Raw genomic sequence first — 24,425 nt, 5'->3', positions numbered from 1 at the left:
GCAGAAGTTATGTTTTGCAGATTGCTGATATTTTTGTGTTTTGCAGGAGCAAATTTTGCAGTTACGAGATGACCGAAATTTTCCTGCTAGGAACTAATTTTTTGTTCAAGCAGAAGAAAATTAACAGGAAGGAAACTGTAATACTGATTTTCAAATGTAATTGCTTGTTGATTTATACGAGGAAGTAATGTAGGTGTATTGAAGTCAACTTCAATAAATAGTAAACTTAAACTTGTTATTAACCCATTTTCAATAGCATATTTTCTTTTGAAAGATAAAGTTTAATTACGTCTGAAATGTATATAAGTTATAAATAAGGGTTCATATCAATATAAACAGGGCCTTAATCACATAAATCATTTTGAGTGTTGGCATGATCTGGCATCGTCATCTTCCATTTCATTTCTTCCAATGCCATCTTTTTCTCTTCTAGTTGAAGTTTTCTTTCTTCAAGGTTTAGTCTCCTTTCTTTTATTTGCATGCTGTTTTCATGCTTTCTGCTTAGATAATTAAGCATTTGGGATCAGCCAGTACGGCCTCTCTTGGTTTTCTTTGAGCATCCTGAAACTGTTTTATGATAGAAAAATTGCTTTTTATTAAAAGATTTGAGGATAATATTATTTTCATAATAGGAATTCAACTTGATTTTTTAATAACATAAATGATTATACCGCTCTTTCAACAATACATTATATTTCAGTCCAAATACTTGTGCTAGTTTCTATCTTGGCCAAAAAATATAATGAAAAGCTATATAGCCTGCCCATCAAGTAAAATATTATTTATGTTAGAATTTGAACTACAGTAACTTCAAAGCGAAGATCAAATATTATCATTATTTTTATCACGAATCATTTATTGTGTTATTCATGAATACCTGAAAAAAGAACCAGTTCTTCATCTTCTTCATTTTCATCTGGCTGACTACTAGAATCGCTCTTTGAATATTCTGAAATCATGAGATCAAAGGAAATATTTCACACCTACAACTGGTTACAACAAAATGACTTATTTCCGGTATGTTCATGTATGCTTACTGCTCAAATCTCCTATTCATCCATGTATTATATATCCTATGAATGCGATCCTAAAACATCCTTTGTTAAAGAGATCCTTAAAATGGATTTTATGTAGTGCAATAACCATCATATTTCAAAGTAATGAGCTAAAATCATTATCGTTTACACAGCAATAATCATTTCAGGTCAACGTACCGGCAAAAGTTTCTATCGCCGCTTTCCTAATGGCCAAGCCTTTCGATCTGTCCCCTTCTTCCTTTTTCGTTTGTTTTGTCACTACATTTGCTGACATGTCCTCCAGATATGTGGTAATGTCCTCTAACAGGGAATTAAGTTCGTCATATTCCTCCCTCAGTTCCTGATCTAAATCAGATACAATTACTGTGACTAAACAAACTTAATATTACCGCGAATTACAGACAGATATTATTAAATAGATGTACAGATGGATAGATCTCCAGTGTAATATGAGAAAGATCAGAACGATGAAATGTTTACAAGGTCTATCAGTCAATTTAGATTTTTTTTTGTGTGTTGACTTTACTGCTAATAGGATGAAGTGCTGCAAAGCTTTCGATACATTCAACTTTTCCGCTGCATTTAAGCTTCTATTAAGAAATACATATGAGACCTGATATAAGATGCGGAATTTTTGCAGGAATGTTTTCAAATTGAGGCGTTATGAAAGTTCTCGAACGAATTGACGGCACATCGGTAACACGGTTAACAAAGTCCGTCCACTAAAAGGTTGAACGTTTCTCTTTACATTTCGATTAAAACAGAAGGTTTTCGTTACTGTAGTGAAACGATCTGACAACATGTTTTAAAACGAGCAGACTTTCCATGTGGAACGATCTACCCGCAATGTGGAACGATCTGACTACGAATAATCTGACCATAGAACGAACTGACCATAAACCGTGCAAATCATCCGAGAAGGGGTTTGACTTGCCTCTTTAAAGCTTTCCGCTTTTCGGACTTATATTTTTTAACCAACAGCTCACTCCGCTCACGGCATTCTCGCCCTTTTAGTTGGACTAGATTTTTTTCTGTGAAAAATAAGTTGGAAAGAAACTCTGCAATGTCCTCCCAGTCGTCCGCTTTCGTGGGGCGCCGCGCTATAAATTCTTTGCAGAGTGCAATGTCTTGATCCACTTTAGGCCAGCGAAATGGAGCCATTATATTAACTCTTATGGCTTCTAAAAATTAAAAAAAAAGTAACAACATAAAATTGCGACGCACTTCAAAAGCGAAGAACAGTCCAAAGCTCATCGCACTGTGTTGCATTTTTCCGAATAATATCCTTCCCAAGTCAATACGAGACAATTGTTTTACGTAAAAAACGAACGTAGCTTTGCCTTAAAGCACACGATTGTTAAAACATCACAAAAGCATAAAAGAGACAAATTTTACGTTTTTCATTAACGTGAAACCTCTCCTCTTCCCGTTGAAAACGGCAAAATTCAGACGGCGAACGTGAAAAACGGCGGGGAAAAAATGGTCACGTGGTCATCCCTGCCGTTTGCAGTTTGCCATGAACGTCATGCTTAACCTCTCAATTGAACTAGATGACATAACGTCAACGGTCACGTGGTATTCATTGCGATTCCTATATCTCCGAGTAAATCATGCATTTTATGTATTTCAAATATATCGACTTTGCGTTTTATAAATGACAATGTTTCATTATGATCTATGAATCGCAAGCGACTAAAATTTTTCATTTTCCGCATTTGAGATGTGTTCGTAAACGTGTGATTTATGCATTGCAAATACATTTTATTTAAATTACCAAGGCAATTATAAATCGCAAATGTCAAACTTATAAACCATGAATGTGCGATTAACATAGAGCAGACAATTTCTTTACACTTTGCACCCAAGTATGTAAATAAAATATCTATCATGTCGCAAATTGCAGCGTCATCTTTAAAATATATATTCACCCACCTCGTTTAGGCGGGAGACTCGAGAAAAGCTCTAGGGAGTGAAGAGATATTAATAATGGCCGAAAGAGACTGATCCATGGAAAGGAAAATTAAACCAGCCGTTTATGGAGCTTTAAGTTAGGCTCTCGGATCTTCTCAACAAGAAACTCAGGAAATACTAGAAATGAGAGTACATCTTGTATCAGTGTCCATTAAACCAATTCTTTTTATGAGAAGAAACTCGCTCAGCTTTCTTTTATCACTTCTTGCGGCTGAAAGAGACTAGTCGAGGCGATCGCGATGGCCTCACTTAGAGACTGAAACTGAACAAGAAATGCGCCCGTATGCCCAAATACGATGTTACAATTCATAAAACGCACATTTGTGAAATTTTAAGTTTTCAATTTACACGCTTGAGCACTTGTTTTAAAATATAGCGAGCCCTATAGCATATTGTACCGGCAAACGACTCTACTGATTATCATCCGAATCTTCCATATGGTTTACATTATAAACTATGTGCATGTTTTACAAGCACAATAGCTGAATTAGTAGGCCTACTCTGGGGCCTTAAATCGCCGTAACCTTGAGCGACTTTGGGCGATTTAAGGCGACTTAGGCAAAACTGGCATAAAAAATACTGCGACTTTGCACGATTTAAGGCGACTTAGGGGGACTTGAAGCGACATATTTGACTGAAGTGATAAAATAAAAGGTAGCAGCAGTCTCTCCATAAACCGTAAAAATATCTACATAATCCCTTGCAATAAACACAATATGAAGGGTGGAACCCTTATAACATTGCGCAACCAATAGCGACTTAAGGCAACGTAGGGCGACTTTATAATTGGACGACTTAAGGGAACTTAAGGGCCTATTAGTATAGTTACGATAGTCCAAGAAAACACTCACAGAAAGAGTCCACACGTGCTTGTGAACATGTTTTACGATTAAAATTAAAGTATCGACATTTCGGTACTGAAAGGATGGGAGACAAAGGAAAGAGTAGGGATAGAATGTTTACTCGGGAAGTCCGTTGTGCCAAAACCCCTAAAATACGGTAATTCCACATTACTATTTATTTGTCGTTTTCCACTAGAAATATTTGATTTCTTGTTTATCTCGTAGACCCGCAAGTGCAGTTGCTGACTTGGAACTAACATTTAACGATTCTTTGGGTCAAAGTAATGTGGATGCATTGCTGACAGCGAAGTATGGAAAACTTGGCAATAAGTTGAAGAGGTGGTCGTTGGAGAAACGTTCCCGGGTGAGTTCTTTTGTCTTGGTTAATTGTTACTGTTTTGCAGAACGCAGCATTTGGCTTTGTTAATCTCCAATATCTGACATGGGAGACTCAATTGATGATTTTTCATTTTGCAAGCTAACTTTTTCAGGCATTTCAAATTATGTTAGAGTTCAGTTAACATTATCTTGGGCCAAATTAACTGCATTTGGAATTACTAGGTCTGGGGTTTCTGTTTCCCAAAGGACCCGTACTAGCGTGTGAAAATGGCGGTTACTTTAATGTAATCATGTTTGTTTTAGTTTGTTTCTCTTTTTATCAAAGTCTTTAACGAAACATGCACGAGCTGTAAGAATGACTTCTGTCTCCATACTAACAGTTTTACATTTACAATGAATATATGAAGTTCATATATATTGAACTGCGGTTGTAGATACGTAGATACGTAGGATCATGCATCATACGTAAGTTTTACATTTGTGAGTCACCTTAATAACATTTTATGCGTTGTGTATATTCTTTCAATTATTTATAAATCCGCGTATCAAATTTCAGAGCCATCTAAGGAAGACAGTGCAACTTTCTTTGAGGGAGTAGATTGTAAAAAAAGTAAGAAAATATGTTAAGTTAGTGAAACTCTTGAGTATATTTTAGTGAAAGAGAGATGACCTTGAACCCAGGTGCAATTTTAAAATGCAATTATCTACTATTTAACGTATTTATGGAGACTACTTGTCAGAGCACGGTATGGTATACCGATTGATCAATCAGAGGCCATGTATTTCTCTGATAACAAAAAGAAAAAATTCACCCATTGTGTTAACAAGTTCAAATGATTGCAAGCTTACGATGTACTATCTGTTTTCTGTGCCTTGCTCTCACCTCAATGATATGTATGGTTAGTAATAAGGTGCCCTGGATGGAGGACTAATAAAAGCGCACGCCTGTGGCCTCACAGAAAGTCTTGGAAATTCACGGAAAGTCTTGATAAAGAGTTAAATCGAACAGCGACAATATTGGAAAAAGAAACACAATAGAGCGGTTTTTCTTCTTTTTTTTTTTTTAGCCAATACCTTCATTATTAGTAAGGAAGTTTTTATTGTAAAATAAAATGTTTAGTCCCATTAGGATAAGAAGACTGTTGGGAAACTGGAGACAAGTGTCACACCTTTCGCTCTCATCTTAGTCCTTTCTTCCTTCCAATCGACACGCCAAACTCCAAATTGATATAGACACAGGGAATGAGAGATGCTCCTATGCATATACGCACTCGGAATCAAGTCGAGTTTTATCTTCAATTCATTACTTTTCTGCTAACATATTTCATGCAATAATCTATGCATGACCATATAACACCACGCTATTTATTTTTTTGTGCCTTTTCTAGCTAAGCCTGGTTTGATCGTACTCTTTGTATTAGGAGGAGTGGCAGTTTTGGTGATCATCGTAGCAATAATAGCCTACGGGTTGCTCAAGAAGAAGTATTATGTAGCATTCTTCTCAAAAGGTAAGGGAAATTTGACTCAATTGTGACACTGAGTTTATCAGCAGCTTTTATTTGAATGTTTCTATATATATCTCCATGACATGTTTTCCTCCTCGTAGCATGCGGCTGATAAGAGTGGGTAACACCTTGCGTTTTTAATTCGTTTTTGTTATTCCTCTCGCCGAAAATGGGATAAAACTATAAATGATACAGAATTTCGAGGGAAAAAAGTGAGGTAGGAGGAAAGAAAAGGCAAGAAATTAAGTCCGTTCTGCAAGTCGAAATTACTGTCTCTATATTTATTTTTTACTCATAGGTAATTATGCACCAAGGGTTTAGCCAGACTGGTGAGACATTTGTTTTCTTCTGAAAAATAATTTATGATATCCATGATGCCTAAGTGTTTTTTGTTGAATACACGTAGATGGCAAGATTATGTTGTTATCTTAACCTGTAAGAGCAAAGTATGCCCTAAATTAGGCCTTTCAAAAACAAGTGAACAATCCCCCCCTCCAAAAAAAGAAATTGAATAATAATACTAATAGATATATTTAAAACAAAACGAAACAAAATAAAGCTAAAAAAAGATATTGTAAAACGACTTTTAACCTGCTAGTCGTGTTAACGTAAGATTGAAGACCACCCTGGGTTAAATATGCCTCTTTTTTGACCTTGTTGTATCTTTCTACCAACTTTCGATCTTGAAATGTAAGTTTGAAAGGAAATATCAAGAAATTAGGGAAATTTCTTTTGTGCTAAAGGAATGCCACTTTGTAAATATCAGTGTAAACTTACAGGTACCATGTAGCCTTTATTAGGAACAATCACCTCGGAAATGGCTCTGCGAGTGGTTTCTGTGAGCCGTTATGTTTGATTCGTGGCTCTTTCTTGTGTCAAATATGAATGAATAATTTATATATCCCGAGTCAGTATTTCATTGGTTTATGTATTCATCTATTTACCTCTCTGGATTGATAGCACTAGTGGTTCAGCAGAGACTACTTCAAAAGGTAACGACTATAGAATGGTAAGTCCAGGATATGAGTATGAAAGAGCAAATGGCCAGGACCATGAGATGGTAACACGCAGACACCTGGGACTACAATCAACGACTCCAGTTTGACAAAGGTAAGCTGAGCTCAAAGATATCAAGGCTCTCTTTCTTTTGAACTTGTTCTTTGGATTGCTATTGTGACTCCACTCGCAATAGATTAACCTCCAACGCAAATTACAATGCGTTTCCTATGTTATTCGACAGGATGCAAGATTTGTTATCCAGTCATAATAAAGGTTCCCTCTGACCTGAGCAAGAATGAAGAAAACATGTATTAACTTGAATTCGAACTTTAAATTAGAAGATGTTTAAGAGTTTTTAAGAACTCGCTTAATTTTATCAAAAGAAATATTTTAGCTTTTTTGGTGATCAGAAAAACTCATGACTGGAATTCATTTGATAACCAGGCATTAGAATCCAACTCTTTTTGTTCGCATAATTTTCCTTTCGGGTTATCTTTGATTCACGAAATATAAATCTGATTATGATAGTTCAAATGACGAAGACAGAATGTCTTCATTGTTCAATTTATGGCTTTATCTTCAGTCACCTTTCATATCCTTAAGGTTTTGGTTGTATGCGATAGCATCCTTGGCCATTAGCGAGCAGGTTGTCAGCCGCAATATGAGAAGATTCGAACCACCTTGTGCAGTCTCACCTTCCATTTAGCTGTGGAAAACCCATTTAGAAATATTCGCAGTTCAGTCCCCACATTCCGGATAACCTAAATTCGACCGTGCTAATGAAATCCGTTTGTGCACAGATTTGTTTTCATTTTTTCTTTGAACTTTATGTTAATTTGTTTCAAATACATCACCGTACCTCAAGAAAAAAGAAAAATTAAAACTCAAAATTAAGAAACTTTGGATTACAACTCACACTCAGTGTTAACGTCCATCTCCTCTTCTTGTTTATATATCTCTTTGTTTGTTTACTCTTGAGCTAGTGTCTGTTGACCATTTTAATTGATTGTTACTTATTTACTTAGGGTTGTGGCTGAATTTACACACTGACTGGCCCAACAAGCCACTGTATTTAATAATTGCCTCACTTTCTTTGTTTTGTTCTGTTTTATTTGGTTTTTTGCAGGGATTGTTAAGTTTCTAAAGAGTGCTGTAAATCAGATGATTTACGTACATTAGTCCGGATTTACGTGGACAAAAACGATCCGTTTGCTCGGCATTATTCTCGAAAGAAAAAAAATTGGCCCTTTTGTATGGCAGCTTATATGAATAAGGCTTTTGTTTTATTTTTTATTCACTAATATTTTCATCAGAGGTAGATACAATGATGAGTTCACTAGTGCTGTCCGATAATATTATGACGAAACGCCCTACAGGTTACTTCTTACGAGTATCAGGCTCCTTAGCGGTGCCACGTTTCAGCTCTATTTATGGTAAAAACTCTATTGCTTATAGAGGCTCTGTATTATGGAATATTTTAATTTCTAAGAATAAAACTATTCCTAATACAAGTTATCAAAGCCTGAAGAAGAAAACCCGTTCAATGGATATTTTTAAAGAGTTGACTTTCAAAGCGACCTCTACAACAACCACAAATTTTAATTTAGACGTAAAGATTTCCATTATATTTAGGCTACGTCATAGCTTTTAACAATTTAATTTTTAGATAGTTTGATATTGTTACTTGTTATGTATATATTTTGTTCTGAGGTTTAGTAATTATGCCCGACTCCAGAAGGTGCATAGCTTTTATTACTATCGTGCTAAAATAAAGGTTGTCTGTCTGTCTGTCTGTTCAAATAATTTTTTGTTCTCTCGCAGCCTTCGTGCCACTTAAATTATTGAATTGTTTTTTACTCTGTGGAGAGGGAAAGCTAGGTTGGAAAACTTTTTTAATATCTGAAATTGTCCTTAAGTTGGCTTACCACGTTTGCATAGTTTTCAGTTTTACAGTAACGAATTCTTTTTCCAACTTAAGTTAAGTCATAGAGATTATCTCGACGCAATAATATAGATAAATGTTGTATAATAAGGCACATTGGTTGTAAAAACCAGCTGGACTTGCTTTATAACTATAAAATAACAGTTTATACTGATTAAGTAGGTGTTAGGTGTATAGCTCTCTCAGGGTGTGATAGGGAGTCACGCTGAATTTTACTTAATTATATAAAAATAATGATTAGGATTAGGAAAGAGTACTTTCGTGTAAAAGAAGTGAGGCAAAGTCACTGTAGGCCTTCTCCGCAGTTAAGTGGTAACGTTATGGAGAGCATTGTGTCACATAATTACTAAAAATAGGACTGAAGAGGTTTCTGGAACGCTTAGTAATGCTGACTCATTGAGAAGTTTTAATGGAACTTTCTAGAACCCTTAATCAGCATATTTTGTTATGATAAAATAGTAATATAATGATACTAAAAATAGTTGTATTACTGATCCCTAGAATGTTCCAGAACATTCTGTAAAACATTTGTAAGGAGTCGCGATCGGTTAAAGTCAGGCCTTTTTCAGTGAGTTAGTGTTGTCGTGAAGAGCCCAGAGGAGCTAGTGTTATTACAGAGGTGGACTACGAAGAGTTGTTGGAATTATTTACTGTTACTGGAATCTTCAGCCTTGTGGAAGGTTACGTTGAGAAAAGTTTATTGGACATCGTTAAGTTACAAGGATCGTTGAAGAGAACTGTGAGCTGTTCAATAGTTTAGTAGTTCACTGAGATTATGGTTTTTTTTAAGGGGGCTCTAAGATAAGAGGATAGTTATATCTATATTGGTATCGCTCCGTGGTAAGATTACTATGTTAGTTAATGAATTAGTTGAATTTGTACGAGTTGTATCTTTCTGTCGGTTGAGAAAACACCGTAACAGTATGTTGCCAGTCACTTAGGATTTCTGTGATAGGATCGTGGACATGAGTCCTAGAATGACACTGTAAAATGTACTATGCATGATTAAGTGAAAACTATATCTAAATCTACTGGGTTAGTATGCATACATGAGGCATCGTCTGAGAAACCTTTCTTGAACTTCACAGAGATAATTTTTTTCATACTCTTATAAGTGTTTTTTTATTTATAGAATCTTAGGGCCTCTGCCATGGCTTCGTTTCGCTTATCTTGCCTTTTTATCCAAGTAGGTAAACATTAAATTACATTTTTTTTTGCCAAATTTTAACACAAGAATATTATTAAGACTTGCATTTGTAGAGTACCTACTAAACTGTGCAGTGCCAGGTTAATTTTGAGTTCTGAAAAGAAAGTTACTATATTTTGCATTACATATTATGGTTCTGTCCTGGTGTACCGGTTCACAAGGGAATTACCATTGTTCTTTCTTTGTTTAGGAGTTATCGGCTAGCTATTGTGTATTGTTTGGTCTTTTGTATTGGCTCTTGTGAACCGGTACACGAGGACAGAACCCATATTATTCACCAGTTTAGTTCGGTTTCCTTACAACTATTAAGTGCAGTTACGTGCCTCCACAGCTCAAATGGCTTTTAGATCTGTAAAATGACTTCATTCCAAGAAGACGGCTGACTTTATAAGATAATCGGAGGTGGGAAGGGGTGTACAGTACGTTTTGACCTTTCTTAAGGTTAAAAAGTTTTTATTTGTAAAAAAATCACTAAACGCCTTACCACAACAAAAAGTATAAAGTATAGAGTTAGTCGATCAAAGTAGCTCAAAGTAAGTTGAAGCGATCATTTAAAGGAAAAAGTGAATTGGATTCGATGTAGAATCGAAACTATAGAAGACTGAATGGGACACTGGGAGAGCATGATGACTAGTTTCCCTTGCCATTGTGACCCGACACAATTAAGTAAAAAAAAAAAGTACTTGGACTTGGACTCGTGACAGAAACTTCTGACAGTGCAGGGTGACGGAAGGTACAGCGAGGCTGAATAGGTCATCGAAGATTATATGTTTCTTAACTACACATAACAGGCTATTTATGATCCATGAGAAGATGAACAAATGGTAAGAAAGGAGCCACGCTGAACCTTCTTCTATTTCTAACTGTTCCTCCGGACAGCGACATTTTATGACGCATTTGACTGTTTTCAATCATTTCGCATAGAGCGCCCACAGTATGTTTTACGCATTCAGTGCTTCAGCTAATCTAATTTCGCGTTTAGAAATTTTAGAATGATAGGGAGATGAGATTTGATCGATGTCAAAATACCTTTGGACTCCTTGCGACGCGGGATTTGAAAGGCAAATGTCGGTAAAGGACTGAGATCTGGAGAAGCTACACATAATGCATTGGAAAATCACAGTGTTTTCTTGAAACTTCCGAAGTGACCGCTTCAGTTCAGCAGTTTTCAAATCTTATCATGGACCTACTCGAACTATCATATTCATGCTAATTGTTGTTTGCAAAGTATCAGCTGTAAAAAGTTTCGTTTCCATTCAGCGCTTACGGAGGAAGAAAAAAGAACGGAATTATCAAGCCCGCCTTGAGCATAAAACCTCTCTTTGTGTAATAAAAACAATAATTGTATTGTCCATAAAACTGAATAATTCACCACAAGGAAGTCGACCCCGACCTCTTGACACAGAAAAAAAAAATTTTTCTGGTTTCCTTCGGGGAAAACTGTCGTTTTTCAATCACTACTTACGGAGGAAGAAAATAAAACGGACTTGTCAAGCTCACCTTGAGCATAAAATCTCTACTTGTGTAATAAAAATGATGAAATTTTTGTGCATAAAACTATGAATAATTCACCACAGGGAAGTCGACTCCAGGCCTCGTAACGGGGAGAAAAATATCTCTATGCATTTTTCCTGATTTACTTCGTTGAAAACAGCCCCAAATAGACGTTTGGCGATCTAAAAGCTATGGAACTACTGTCAGTAATAAGCAACTCCTATCTGCTGCTGCATATTCTTTTTCGAGGAGTATGTAAGTATCTTTCAATTGTGAAGCGAATACGATTAAGATGGATAAGTCCTTCTAAGACCGTTTCCTATACATTTTGAGGAAAGGGAAGCTCACCGTTTTAACGAGGCCTGACGTCTTTGATAGAAGAAGAAATGCGTTTCGTAAGAAGCGACATAAACATGCTCAAATATTTGTTTGCAATGTTTCATGACTTGTATGCCAAACGATCTCTCGTTCCGTGTGGTTTTTCTCAAATACATTACGCCACAATTACATGAATGCGGGATAAATTGTTTATTCTGGTAAGTGAAGCACGTGTAGAATAACAACTATAAACTACTCTTGTCCATAGACACGAAGTACACTTATAGAAAAAATGGTTCGATACCACAGGAATATTTGCAGTAGCAAGTTCAAAACTATCATTCAGCGGTCTGCTGGTTGCAAAAGCTAACAGCTGTATCTTTTAAGATCAATTCAGGCGACGGTCTAAAGTAATCGGTCACACATGAATTACAGACATTAATCCAGTTCTGATGCTCTAATCCTTGTTTTGTTTGGCTGCTTTAGTATGTGCCGCAGACGACATATTTAGGGAGAAAATTCGTTCTTCTCTCGCTGAAATTTTCATTTTCACGGATGAATCAGCACTCAGATGAATAAAGTAAAATGGAAAGTTATGACAATTGAAATGGAGTATTGAACTAAGATTACAAACAACCTCAAGCTGGGAAAATAAACTTGTGTGCACACGATACTCAAAGTTCGCAAAATACATGAACGGGCATAAAGGGACGCAGACGTATTTCAAAAGGAACATTTTGGGGATTTTGGGATTTTAGGTTAGATTGAAGCTACATTTTTTCGAAAACTGTGAAGTTCATCTTTTTTTTGTTTCGTGATACTTGTTACGATCGGCAGCCGATCAATGTTCTCAAACGACTGAATAACCAGCCGTCGGATATTTTTCTGAACATAACAAATTGAGGGAAGCTACACAATACAAAATATCATATGTCTATGAAGTACCACTAAGCGATCCCGAAATGATTTATAAATCTCATATCTTACGCTCCGCGATGTCTAAATTAGGGCTCAGAGTACAGAGCAATGGAAGTTCTAAATGCTGACACCTAGAAATTGGGCGAGGTCGAATGCCGGTCACAGTTCTTAAATAGCAAGTTTAACTTGAACTAGAAAGTGACTTTTTTTTCTAATTTTCTACGCTTACCAGAGGAAATAAGCACGTTAGAGAAAAATCGGTGAAGCAAGCAGCTATACCTGGCGACATTACTGAAGAGAATATATAAGAGAAGTCTATACGATTCCGGCGTATTATTTCACTGACTTGCTGTTTTCGCCTGTATACCCTTCCGTCGACCAGTGATATCTTACTCGATGTCGTTTATCATGGTTTCCTTCAAATTTGGCTCCTTTTATCGAACCGAAATTATCATTCACACTCAATCGAATCTGAACTGTTACTGACATCATACACTACACCTGAATAAGAATACATTCCCTCAGTCCTCGAAAAAACATTAGGAACACCGATGAAGATCTTGAGCTGCTTGAAAATACCGCTGATTAACTTGGGTTTTGATCGTTTTGCAAGTTCTGAGGCTATCTTCCCTAGGTTTCAGACCCCGTCAATTTTCTCCCTCCCCCTTCCCCACCCGGATTGGTCCTAAATTACCTTTAGATAACCTCTTCGAGAGGTAGTGCTAGGGATTTTTAATAAAATGAAGGCTAGGAATTAAACTAAATGGAACTCCGCTTTAAGGCTTGGCTAAATCTATATATTACGGGGTGACCACTTAATACGGTTCAAGACAAAACAGAACAATATACATCGCGATTGACTGCTGAATCTTGTAATTATACATAATAAAACTGGGTCAATATTGTTACAAAAGCTACCGACACTCATCCGTAAGAATTATTTCTGGTGATCGCCGAAAGAAAGACAATGATTTGCTTATTCAATTAAGCAAAAACACCTGCATTTGTCAAACTTAGATTCATTCAAAATTCATTACAACTTTCTCCCGTTAGTAACTTGAAGGAACCTCGAACTAATAATCCTGAAATACACTCACTGTTATTAAGACTTTGATTTTAAAAACTGTGCGGAAGGTGTTCAAGACTTGAAAAGACAATTACGTGATAACTTTTGTTGTTGTCGTCTGAAGTACACAACCTGATAACACCCTTTGTCGCATCAATGGTCATTGTATAGTGTTCAGTCTAGTTGAGTAGCAGAGTGTTGAAAGAACCGTTCCGAAGGAACTCGAGATCCTTTAGTTTATGCTTAGAGCTGTTCTGCCGGAAGGATTTCGATATTAGTTTAGTTTACTTTTTGGTGTTTTCGTCTAACCACTCATCCAAAGGAGTATTATGACAAAACTAAAAGGCAAAGTTTCTTAATTCTGGTTAGTTACTATTGAAATGATCAGTTATAGAAATTCTTAGAAATATGGTTTTTTTTAATCAGGAGACCTAGTTGAAGACCAGCTTTATTCAATGTTGTAACGCCAACTGAGAAACCTAGCTTTCGACAAATTTTCGTTCTGAATTTGTTCTCCAGGTCTCATTTTGACACTATTAATCTTTTTCTCTTTTTTCTATTTTTTTTTTTTCTGTTTTTTTGCTTTCTTTTCAGTATCGGAATTCGAAAACGATGAAGGAAAAGGTATGTTTACCTCTCTCAGCTTGCGTTTTTTGTGGCAACCGTCTAAGTCTCTGAGGTTATCAAAAACATCAGTTTTGAGGTGTTATAATTCAGTACATAAAGCTGGTAAACACAACTGAGATTTTTTTTAAGCAACGCTCAACGCAGTCGACGGTTCTCACCTTGATCGATTGGAAAAATGTAACTGATTAAAAAAAAAAAAGGAGAATTTGCAGTAACTTGTAGTTAATGATGTGAAGAATATGTAAAAAAAAAAAAGCCTTAAGCGACTACGAAATTTCGAAAACTCGCCAACGTAGTATCCTTAGTAAGAGTCATATTTTAGACCATGTCCCCGTGGCATGCAAAATTTCGGTATGAACGAGTTGTGCGAAACTTGACGGTGAAGGTTACTAAAGGTCCGTCAGTGCCACTTTTTTCTCCGTTATGTGCGCGTTAATTATGTGCGCGTGCGAGTCGTGACTGGGCCCTTTAAATGAATGAATGAAGGAATGAATAAGAAATTTGATTATGAGTGTTTTATATGTTTCTTTTACAGAGGCGAAAAAATGTGAATGCTCCAGTAGGACTTGTAGAGATGTTTTACTTGGATCCATAATCGGAGTTCTTCTTCTAATCATTTGTACACTCTGTATCTATGTTGTGTGGCTAGAAAAGAAAGGTAGATGAAGAAGTTTGATTTTCCAAAAGGAAAAATGCCTCCTTTCTGACATAAATCATTCTTAAAAAAATGTTCTTCTGGCTCATTTTGGTCCATACATAAAAAAAAAAAAAAGACGGTGAATATGGCGCCTGAAGTTATCCTTAGTTCTTTTGTGTATTCATAATTAAACGACCACCTTGGGATATAACAATCGAAAAAATGAACCAGCGTACAAATGACATATTCCCTCCAAAGCAAATCGCAATAGGTATCCTTAATAAGAGTCCTATTTTAGACCTTGTCGCAGTGGCAAGCAAAATCTCAGGAGCGAACGAGTTGTGCGAAACTTGACGGCGAAGGCTACAAAGGCCAGTAGTACCACTATTTTCTTCGTTGTAAATGTGCGAGTGGGAGTCGTGACTTGGCCCATGAAATGAAAGAATGAATGAATAAGAAAGTTAATTAATGAGTTTTTTTTATGTTTTCTTTACAGAGACAAAAAATTCTGAATACTCTAGTGGGACTTGTATAAATGTTTTACTTGGATGCATACTCGGAGTTCTTCTTCTAATCATTTGCACGCTCTTTATCTATGTGTTGCTACATAAAAAAGGTACATGATGTTTGATTTTTCAAATAAAAAATGGCTTCTTTTCCAACATAAATCATTCTTAAAAAACGCTGAATATGGCGCCTGAAGTTATCCTTCGTCCTTTCGTACTTTTATAACTAAACGAGTACTTGGAGACATAATTATTGAAAAACGAATCAGCGTACGAATGAAACATTCCCTTCAAAGCAAAATGCAATAGGTACCCATAATAAGAGTCCTATTTTAGTCCTTGTCATATTAGCAAGAAAAATCTTAGGGATGAAGGGGTTGTTCAAAACTTGACGGCGAAGGCTACTTAAGGCCCGTCATTGCCACTATTTTTTCTCCGTTTTAAATGTGCGCGTGCTAGTCGTGACCTGGTCCCTAAAACAAATGAATGAATGAGAAATTCAATTAATCAGTCGTTGTATGATTCTTTTACAGAGACAAAAAAAATTGGATGCTCTTGTAGAACTTGTCAACATGTTTTGCTTGGATCCATAATCGGAGTTCTTCTTCTAATAATTTGTACGCTCAGCATCTCTGTTGTGTGGCTACAGAAGAAAGGTAGATGAAGTCTTATTTTCCAGACGTTGATTTTATTTAATATGCACTTTTGAGAGTCTTTAACAAAGATAATCGTTGTTTTAATTTTTTTAATTTTTTTTTTCAGGAAAAGCGAAAATCAAAAAGCGACAGAGGTGAGAATATGTTATATTTTAGCTTGCATTGAATGAGTTTCCAATCTCGCGAAGGATTGCCAGTCCATATGTGGGTCCAGTTTGTGTCAAAGACAACAGCATAACGACAAATAAATTACAAAACTTGAAATCTTTGCTGTACTTGACAATTAGTCTATCCGATTCCATATGACTACATCATCCAACGATTCAGAGCTCGGGCTCAGTCCAATTCAATCCTCTCGGCTTAGCATATAGTATAGAGCAATTTTTATCTAATCATACATTACGGTGGAACTGTAGAAGCAGATAAGGATAGAAAACCAGATAGGCTCCAACAACATCAATATAGTCTAACATAGCAATAACTGAAATGTTTGAGCTACACCTGACAAGTATGACTACAAGATAAAATTCTACATGTACACAGTGAATTAAAGTAGCTAGCGGGCTAAAGGACGGAGAACAGAGTAACTTAGAAACCTCTGTTACATTTTTAGAACGTCTGAAGACGACAGAGAAGTTTACGAAGTAAGAAAAGTTCCGTCTGTGTACCAGTTGCTCGTGTTTGTTATGTTTATTAACCTTTATTGAAATAGAATGTGAATCCAGGTAATAGTGTCTTTGAGATGATGCGGTGTAAGAACGAAAGACGACTGAAATCGTGAAGCGAATGGAACTTGAATTGTGAATGAGAAAAGATCATCAATGAAATTTGAACAAATGATTCACAACAAAACAAACATATATAGAGATTTTGACGAAGTCTAAACTGCAGTAACCGCAAACAATTCGGAAACTGTAGGGAAAAATTTCTATACAAGAACAAAAAATAAACTAACAATGCAGGCTGCAATTTTTTCTAAACAAACAGTAAAGTGTTAGTGAACTAGAGCATTTGTGGCGTTTTTTTCGTGTTACTGCAACAAACTAGGAAATATGAAATCATTATTTTTAATTATGATTTCAGAGCGAGTTGGTGTTTAACGATATTTCCCTTACCCGACCAGACTCGGGTCAGGCCATCTCGCCCAACCCACATCACGTGGATCTGAGAGAAACAAGAGCCGAACTCAACGCTATAGAGACAAATGTGGATCAACGTATCGGATACGCGTCTCTTAATCCATCAGCAATCTGCTGGGAAGTGGCGAGGGATCATGTGACAATAGAAAAAATCATTGGCAAGGGTGCATTTGGTCAGGTTGCGAAGGGAACAATAAAGGAACTTCGAGGGAGGCCTGGGATGACTACAGTAGCTATCAAAATGCTTAAATGTAAGATTAGCAGATACTAGAGAAAAACTATTTTAAATGCCGGAGGACTCGGTTTGATCATGACGCCGGCACCAAAAGAATGAAAGTCGAATGAATGAAAACATACGGCATCAAACAGAGACCTTGGTGCAAAAAAACTCAGTTTGTACGTTTCATTTCGGGATTAGCTTACTTACGTAAAGCATCTCTCTTAACGAGACTATTAAACTTCTTCTTACACTTTGCAGGAATAAAGCCATTGTGTCCCTACTCGAAGTGTTTCTATGTAGATCGTAAATGACTTTATTATGGTCCATTTGACGCGCTCGTGTAATTGCCCACGTGAAAGTAGCCGGCTCCCTGAGTTGTGGTCTTATGCTCGAAACTAGTTAGAGACATTTCAGCTAATAGATGTGGCGTCTAAGAAATTCTTTTTTCAATATAAAACTTCTCGTATATGAGAACGATCCTTCGCAGTAAAGCACTATTTGAGCAATAGTGAAAATCAGACCTGAAAAAAATTTCAGGCCTGTACGGGATTCGAACCACTGACCTCTGCGATACTAGTGCAGCGCTCTACCAATTGAGCTAACAAGCCAACTGGGAGCAGGCCATCAAATTAATTCGACATAAACCCGTAGATGATAAATCAAACGACAACAAACATATGAAACATATGTGTGAACTGCGGTTATGAGACGTATATGAGAACGATCCTTCGCAGTAAAGCACTATTTGAGCAATAGTGAAAATCAGACCTGAAAAAAAAAAAAAAAAAATTTCAGGCCTGTACGGGATTCGAACCACTGACCAGGTCAGTGGTTCGAATCCCGTACAGGCCTGAAATTTTTTTCAGGTCTGATTTTCACTATTGCTCAAATAGTGCTTTACTGCGAAGGATCGTTCTCATATACGTCTCATAACCGCAGTTCACACATATGTTTCATATGTTTGTTGTCATAAAACTTCTCCTTTATAACCTGTAAGCAGTTGCAATTGTTGTATGTTATTTTCTTTGAGAGTCATGACACGTTTTTGGGCGAACATTAATGGTGATTGAATGGCGCATGCAATGTCATTACGTGTACTTCGTTTTGTTCTCAGCTGACTCTGCTGAATCGGACAAAAGAGATCTGATGAAAGAATTGGACACAATGAAGCAGCTGAAAGAGCATCCCCACGTCATCAAACTTTTAGGATGTGTTTCGGATTCTGGTGAGAGGAATCGTGCTATTGCCTACCCATCTACAATTATATTAATCTAGAAGGCTACAACATCAACGTATAATTTGTAGGTTTTGGTTAGTCATTTTATATTTTAAAACTTTCAGCTATTTTCTAAACTTTCAAGCTTTCAGTTATTCTTCGTTCTTCACCTCATGAATATAGAAATCCATTTAGAGTTGGCTGTTCTAGGCCAGCAAACCAGCTAAAGTGACTTGTAAAGTGACTTTTAATGTCACATGATGTGAAGTGTGTCCGCTTTAGCTTTGATCTGTCGTTTAGAAATTGATTTTACCTCAAACAGGGTTGATTAGGTTGCGGTTGCGATAGGCTCCTTTATCACAATTACGCTTGGGCTAGTTATATAATTTCTCAAAAGTAATTCAAGAGATCATTACTTGTAAGGGTAATCAGATGTAAGGATAAAAACAGCGTCGAACTATGTTCTATCCTTCTTCTCTAGATCCGCTCTTGGTATTGATCGAGTATGTTCCTTTTGGAGACCTATTGGGATACTTGAGAAAGAGCCGTGGATTAAATGACACCTACTTTAAAGATCCGGATATCAAACCCCAAACAGATCTGACATCACAGCAGCTAATGAAGTTTGCTTGGCAAATCGCCGATGGCATGAGTTACTTGTCGTCAAATTCTGTAAGTTAAAACACCTGTGGAACATTTCTTAGCCTAATTCGAAAAGCAATCGTTACAAATTTACTCTCACAAACAATTGCTCTATGTGGCTGATCAATCATAGTTCTAGCTACTTAATTATACATCAAGGTTTATTAAAAGGGAGGTCAGCTGAATGATCATATTACTGTCATGAAGCACCTTTTTGGATATTATAACCTAGACGCAACGTGCACTTTTCTTTGTCAAACACCTACCTTGTATTGTGCCAATAAATCCATTGAAAACTGAAACATGTTTATGTCCTGAGAAATGGCGCCACACAGAACGAATTTCCAGATTTAAATTAATTGAAGACTTTCGTTTGGAGGACGAAAAGGACGCTTTGAGCGCCGAGAACAACGATAGTTTTTTTTCTAACACCTCTCAAATGTATACATAACTGAAATGCACTTTAACTTACCTGTTGCACCATTTTGATCCTTCATTTCTCGCTGCGCCTTGTTGAAGTGAAAGATCTTCAGAAACTCCCAACTTAAGGTCCCCAAACTCCGCACCGAGAAGAAATAGTTTTCACACTTTTTCTTGAAGAATATTTTGGCGGCAACGGGAACGACTACCACGCACAAAATGAATGAACTCAACAATTATCGAAAATCTCAATTAATTCTATTTCTTATTGCTAGATTATCCACCGAGACCTCGCCGCCCGTAATGTATTGGTTGGAGAAAATGAAACGTGTAAAGTGACAGACTTTGGAATGGCTAGAAATGTGCAAGAGGAAGATATCTATCAAAGGAAGTCAAAGGTAAACGAGGAAAAGGCCAAGACTTACCCGGTAACATTTTTTAATCCCATGTGAGAAGCTCTCGAGGTCCTGAAACTTAAACTCCTTTCCTTAAGATCTTTCTCTATAACAAATTATAAGACGATAGGGATCAAAGAGTAATTGATTTACTATTGCTTAAATAGTGCTTTACTGCGAAGGATCGTGCACATATACGTTTCATAACCGCAGTTCATATATATGTATTTCATATGTTTGTTGTTTGATTTATCATCTACGGGTTTATGTCGAATTAATTTGATGGCCTGCTCCCAGTTGGCTTGTTAGCTCAATTGGTAGAGCGCTGCACTAGTATCGCAGAGGTCAGTGGTTCGAATCCCGTACAGGCCTGAATTTTTTTCAGGTCTGATTTTCACTATTGCTTAAATAGTGCTTTACTGCGAAGGATCGTGCACATATAAGTAATTGATTTAATGTTTTTTTTAAGGCAATATCAAAAGATTTTTCTTGGCGTTTTATTTACCATTTTAAAACCTTTAGGGTCGCCTTCCAGTGAAGTGGACAGCTCATGAAGCACTGTTTTATGGCAAATATACCACCCAAAGTGATGTGTGAGTCTCAATATTCCTTTTAGACTCTTGACTCCCCTTTTTCTTTGTGTTTGCTTAGGTGACATTTGTTTTATCTCCTCCCTGGAATAATCCGTTTTGGTTTTGCACCATTTTTATCTTTTTTAATCAGCTTTTTAGAAACACATGCGGTGCAGGGAAGCGAAGCCGATCTGGCGCTATATCGGCGGTCAGAACCTGTGCGCTGAGACTTCATTTAGATTTGTAAGCTCACTAACTTCGCTTAAGATGATCGTGGTTGTAGGTGGCAGTGTTTGTTAGGAAGTCGCATTTGAGGAGCTTTACGAAGAAGTCAATTTTTTTCATATGACCCTTTAAGCGGTATTTTGGCCGCATATATTTCGAGAGTCGTTTTTGTTAGAACTGCTACCTTTTTGTTTTGCCATTCATTTTACTTGCCATTATGTTTGACTTCTTCATAGGTGGAGTTATGGAGTTGTCCTTTACGAGATTTTTACGATAGGTAATATCTGACGCAATCATTTTTGGTAATTTTCAATAACTTACATTGAGACCTGATTTGTCTTGTGACTTTAATTCCTGGTCTGAATGTAGCTTCAGAGTTGATACTTTATTTGATTCAGCTCAGGAAAGATATATGTTTAAAAAGCGTGGCAGTAAATAAATTCCAGTACTAAGAAAGAACCTCACTCTTTAATTTTTTAAGCATTCCCTGATAGGGACATTAGTGTTTGATGGCTTCGCTTTGTTGAATTTCATCATCTGGTGATCCTCTGGAGTATTCAGTGTCTATTTTCTCATTTTTTCTCATTTTTGACATTTAATACCACAATAATATAAGGAGGGGGAGGGGGGGGGGGGGAGGAATCCAGGCAAAGCATGATGGATTGTTTTTAGATACACCTGTAAAAAATCCAATAGCGAAAAGAGAGGGTTAAGTCCAAACTCTGTAAAAAGATGCAATTAAAATAATCAAAACTTGTCAAAAATTCCGAGGATTAATGATATGCACGAGTGGAAACTCAAAAAGGGAAACCAAACTAAACTCCGTAAGGAAAAACCACAGTCATCCCAAGCTTACGTCTCGAGGAAAAGCGGAAGGTTATTTCTTGAAAGCGTCAAGCGCTGCGTGACGTAGTGATAAGTTACGCGAAGAACCTTTGAGAATTAAAATGCCTGGTAAGGGAAACGAAATATGGTCCATTCACAACTCTTAATATTCCAGAATATGAACATTTTACTGGTAAGATTGATAAACCTGACTCGCTTCTTGTGTTTCTGCTGTGTTTTTGTTTTGTTTTCTTTTTTGTTGGTGGTTTCTGCCGTTTTGGGCTTCCTTTATTATTACTGTTGTTCTTTTTATAAGACGAACTTTTATAACAGGAAAAAAAGGGGTTGGCAAAGCAAGCTTGAAACGGCAGAAATCGCCAAGAGACACGACGGACACACAAGGAGTGAGTCAGTTTTACCAATCTTACATTTAGAGTGTTCTTATTTCGGACTATTTACTTTTGTAAATGGACCATACTTCGTTGCCTATACTATTCCTGACAACCCCATCAAATTCTCAACGGCTCCTCACTCAGCCTAACCCCGCGTAACACAACGCGTGACGCTTCCATGAAGTAGTCTTTCCCTTTTCATCGAGACGTGAGCTTAGGACGCCCTTAGTGTAGTGAGCGAGTTAGCATGCTTCTCTACTATAGGTGGTTCACCTTACCCCAGGATAAATGGGAAGAAACTTGCAAACCTACTTCAAGAGGGATACAGAATGCCTAAGCCACAACATGTGGATGATGACTTGTAAGCTCATTGATCTCTTCAAGATAGTCTTATTGATAAGATCTGATCAATTCATGACGTTTTCCAAGGAATGGGGCTTTATAGAGTATTTCCTTTTTTTTCTTTTTTTTCATAGTAGTAGTTTGTTTTATTAAGACCTCTTGCAGAATAAATACTGAATTACGGGTCTGGCCAGCAGCGAATATTAAGTATAGGGGTACATCAGTGGCGTTATCATTAACTCGCATTATGAAAATTTTATCCGATGAAAGTTTAATTGATACTGGTATCCTTTCTCACATTTCAAAACAGCAAAGAACTGTCTTTGCTAAAGACGACGAACACGTTAAAGTAAAGGTAAACGATACGTTTTGTTTTTTTTTTTAATTTGATAAATTGTTACGCAAAGTATTTATTTGTTTCACGTTTCGTTAAATCTAGGTATGAGATAATGCTACGATGCTGGCAAGATGATCCCGAGGCAAGACCAACATTTATTGATCTAAGAAACCAGTTGGAAAGCTTGGAAACATGTCAAAAGGTAAACTTTCTGCTTTCGTTAATAATATACAACGTTGTTACGTGACGTGTTGGTATTCCTTTTTCCTTTTTTTCCCAACTGAATAAATTGGAGACTGATTCGCTATTTATGTGCAGTACGCTTCAATACCTGCATATCTAGCATATCGAGTAGAGATACAGTTTTTTTAAGGGATAGTTTTCTTAAACTTTTACAGAAAGTAGTACATGCAAGATTTGGTGGTCAGTGAAAGATCTTAAACTTTTTGTTTTTGCTTCCACAGAGGTTGATCGACATGGAAATGTACGACAACCAGTTGTATGCAGCCATCAAGAATTTTGTTGTGTAGGCGGTCAAATATTTATAGTTGTCTTTGAGAAAGCGCCTCGTTATCTTCCACTTAAGCAATATTCCATAAATATACAAGAAGAAAGGACGATAGATCTCAGACTTAATCTTTAGCTTTTAGTTAGTTTAAATTTGTGAAAGTTTACTTCATGTCTAGTGTGACGCTGCGTCTGGTCTCAGTCAAGAGAATCATCAGATACTTTTCGGAAATTTCAATCAAGCTCTTCAAGCATCAAGTTCAAAATGGCTTTTGTATTTGGCCAACTGTCTCATTTTTTGTTTTTGTCTGAGAGTTTACGCAAAGGTGCCTGTTTGTCAATTAAACACTGCAGCACATAAATGACATAAATCATATTCTCATTAAGCTTTTAGTGACATTATTGCTAAGATCTACAGCCTCTAAGTCATTTACATATGAATTGTTATTGAAATGTGAATACTCTAGACTATATTTAGCTTTCTGGTGACCTGAAAGCCGGTTTGCCACTGTGCAGAATACAGGTAAATGGTCTGTTATATCGGCTAAACATATTCCCGGTTTTGCTCATGATGTTTTTACGCATGTTTGTGTATGATGTGATCGTCAACGTATCTGTGCGGATCCGCCGTTGTACGTAAAACTTTTGCGATCAGTGGCATACAAGCAAGGTCGAGAAGTACCTTAAAGATGAAAGGATTGTAATTGAATAAATTGTAATTGAATAAATTTACGTTAACATTAACTAAAACAAAGACCTACATACAACCACTATTAGAATTGGATAACCGTTATTTAAGTACAACCGACTGCCTACATGAGTCCCTGTGTTTTCTGTTATTTCTTTTTACATAAAGCGCGATACCTACTGCTTTAGATAGAGAGTTAGAATTTCCAAAAACATAACCCGGTATGCGTATATTATAGTTCTTTTTTTTGCATGTTTTTTTTTAGAGATGACTTTCAATTCTGCAGAGCCTTTGACGGTTGCAATGATATATTCTCACGATGAGGGAAGGCCACGCATGTCAGAGCGCATTAACGAAAATCCATTATACTCGATTACGTTGTGAAAAAATATTTCCAGATTGCTAGATCGTCGAAAGATTTCATTAAATGTTGTTGTTACA

General features: G+C 36.7%; 1 protein-coding gene, 1 long non-coding RNA gene and 1 pseudogene across 3 annotated transcripts; 2 read left to right on the top strand and 1 right to left on the bottom strand.

Moving 5' to 3' along the window:
* Positions 1-296: 296 nt before the first annotated feature.
* On the bottom strand, positions 297-3,366 carry LOC111338499 (uncharacterized; annotated as a pseudogene).
* A 2,209-nt stretch (positions 3,367-5,575) lies between these two features.
* Positions 5,576-8,453, top strand: LOC111338516 (uncharacterized). The gene is made up of 3 exons (XR_002695597.2): positions 5,576-5,697; positions 6,655-6,804; positions 7,820-8,453. It is a non-coding gene; the product is annotated as an uncharacterized LOC111338516 (long non-coding RNA).
* Positions 8,454-14,804: 6,351 nt separating this feature from the next.
* On the top strand, positions 14,805-24,425 carry LOC148726658 (proto-oncogene tyrosine-protein kinase receptor Ret-like). Of its 2 annotated transcripts, XM_088727821.1 has the most exons (14): positions 14,805-14,923; positions 15,399-15,518; positions 15,942-16,064; positions 16,171-16,198; positions 16,678-16,708; positions 17,148-17,454; positions 18,538-18,648; positions 19,121-19,311; positions 19,977-20,099; positions 20,619-20,689; positions 21,130-21,170; positions 22,375-22,471; positions 22,892-22,991; positions 23,254-24,425. In XM_088727821.1, exons 6-14 carry the CDS (start codon positions 17,424-17,426, stop codon positions 23,317-23,319), a joined length of 831 nt encoding a protein of 276 aa, XP_088583947.1. In that variant the 5' UTR covers positions 14,805-14,923; positions 15,399-15,518; positions 15,942-16,064; positions 16,171-16,198; positions 16,678-16,708; positions 17,148-17,423; the 3' UTR covers positions 23,320-24,425. The 2 variants fall into 2 exon arrangements, with proteins under 2 accessions (XP_088583947.1, XP_088583946.1); XM_088727820.1 differs by lacking the exon at positions 14,805-14,923 and having other exon boundaries at positions 15,238-15,518.

This window comes from Stylophora pistillata, chromosome 7, assembly GCF_964205215.1.
Source record: "Stylophora pistillata chromosome 7, jaStyPist1.2, whole genome shotgun sequence".
NCBI classification, from domain to species: domain Eukaryota; kingdom Metazoa; phylum Cnidaria; class Anthozoa; order Scleractinia; family Pocilloporidae; genus Stylophora; species Stylophora pistillata.
Note: the sequence above shows the minus strand (reverse complement) of the source record. Positions and strands in the feature narration are given on the sequence as shown.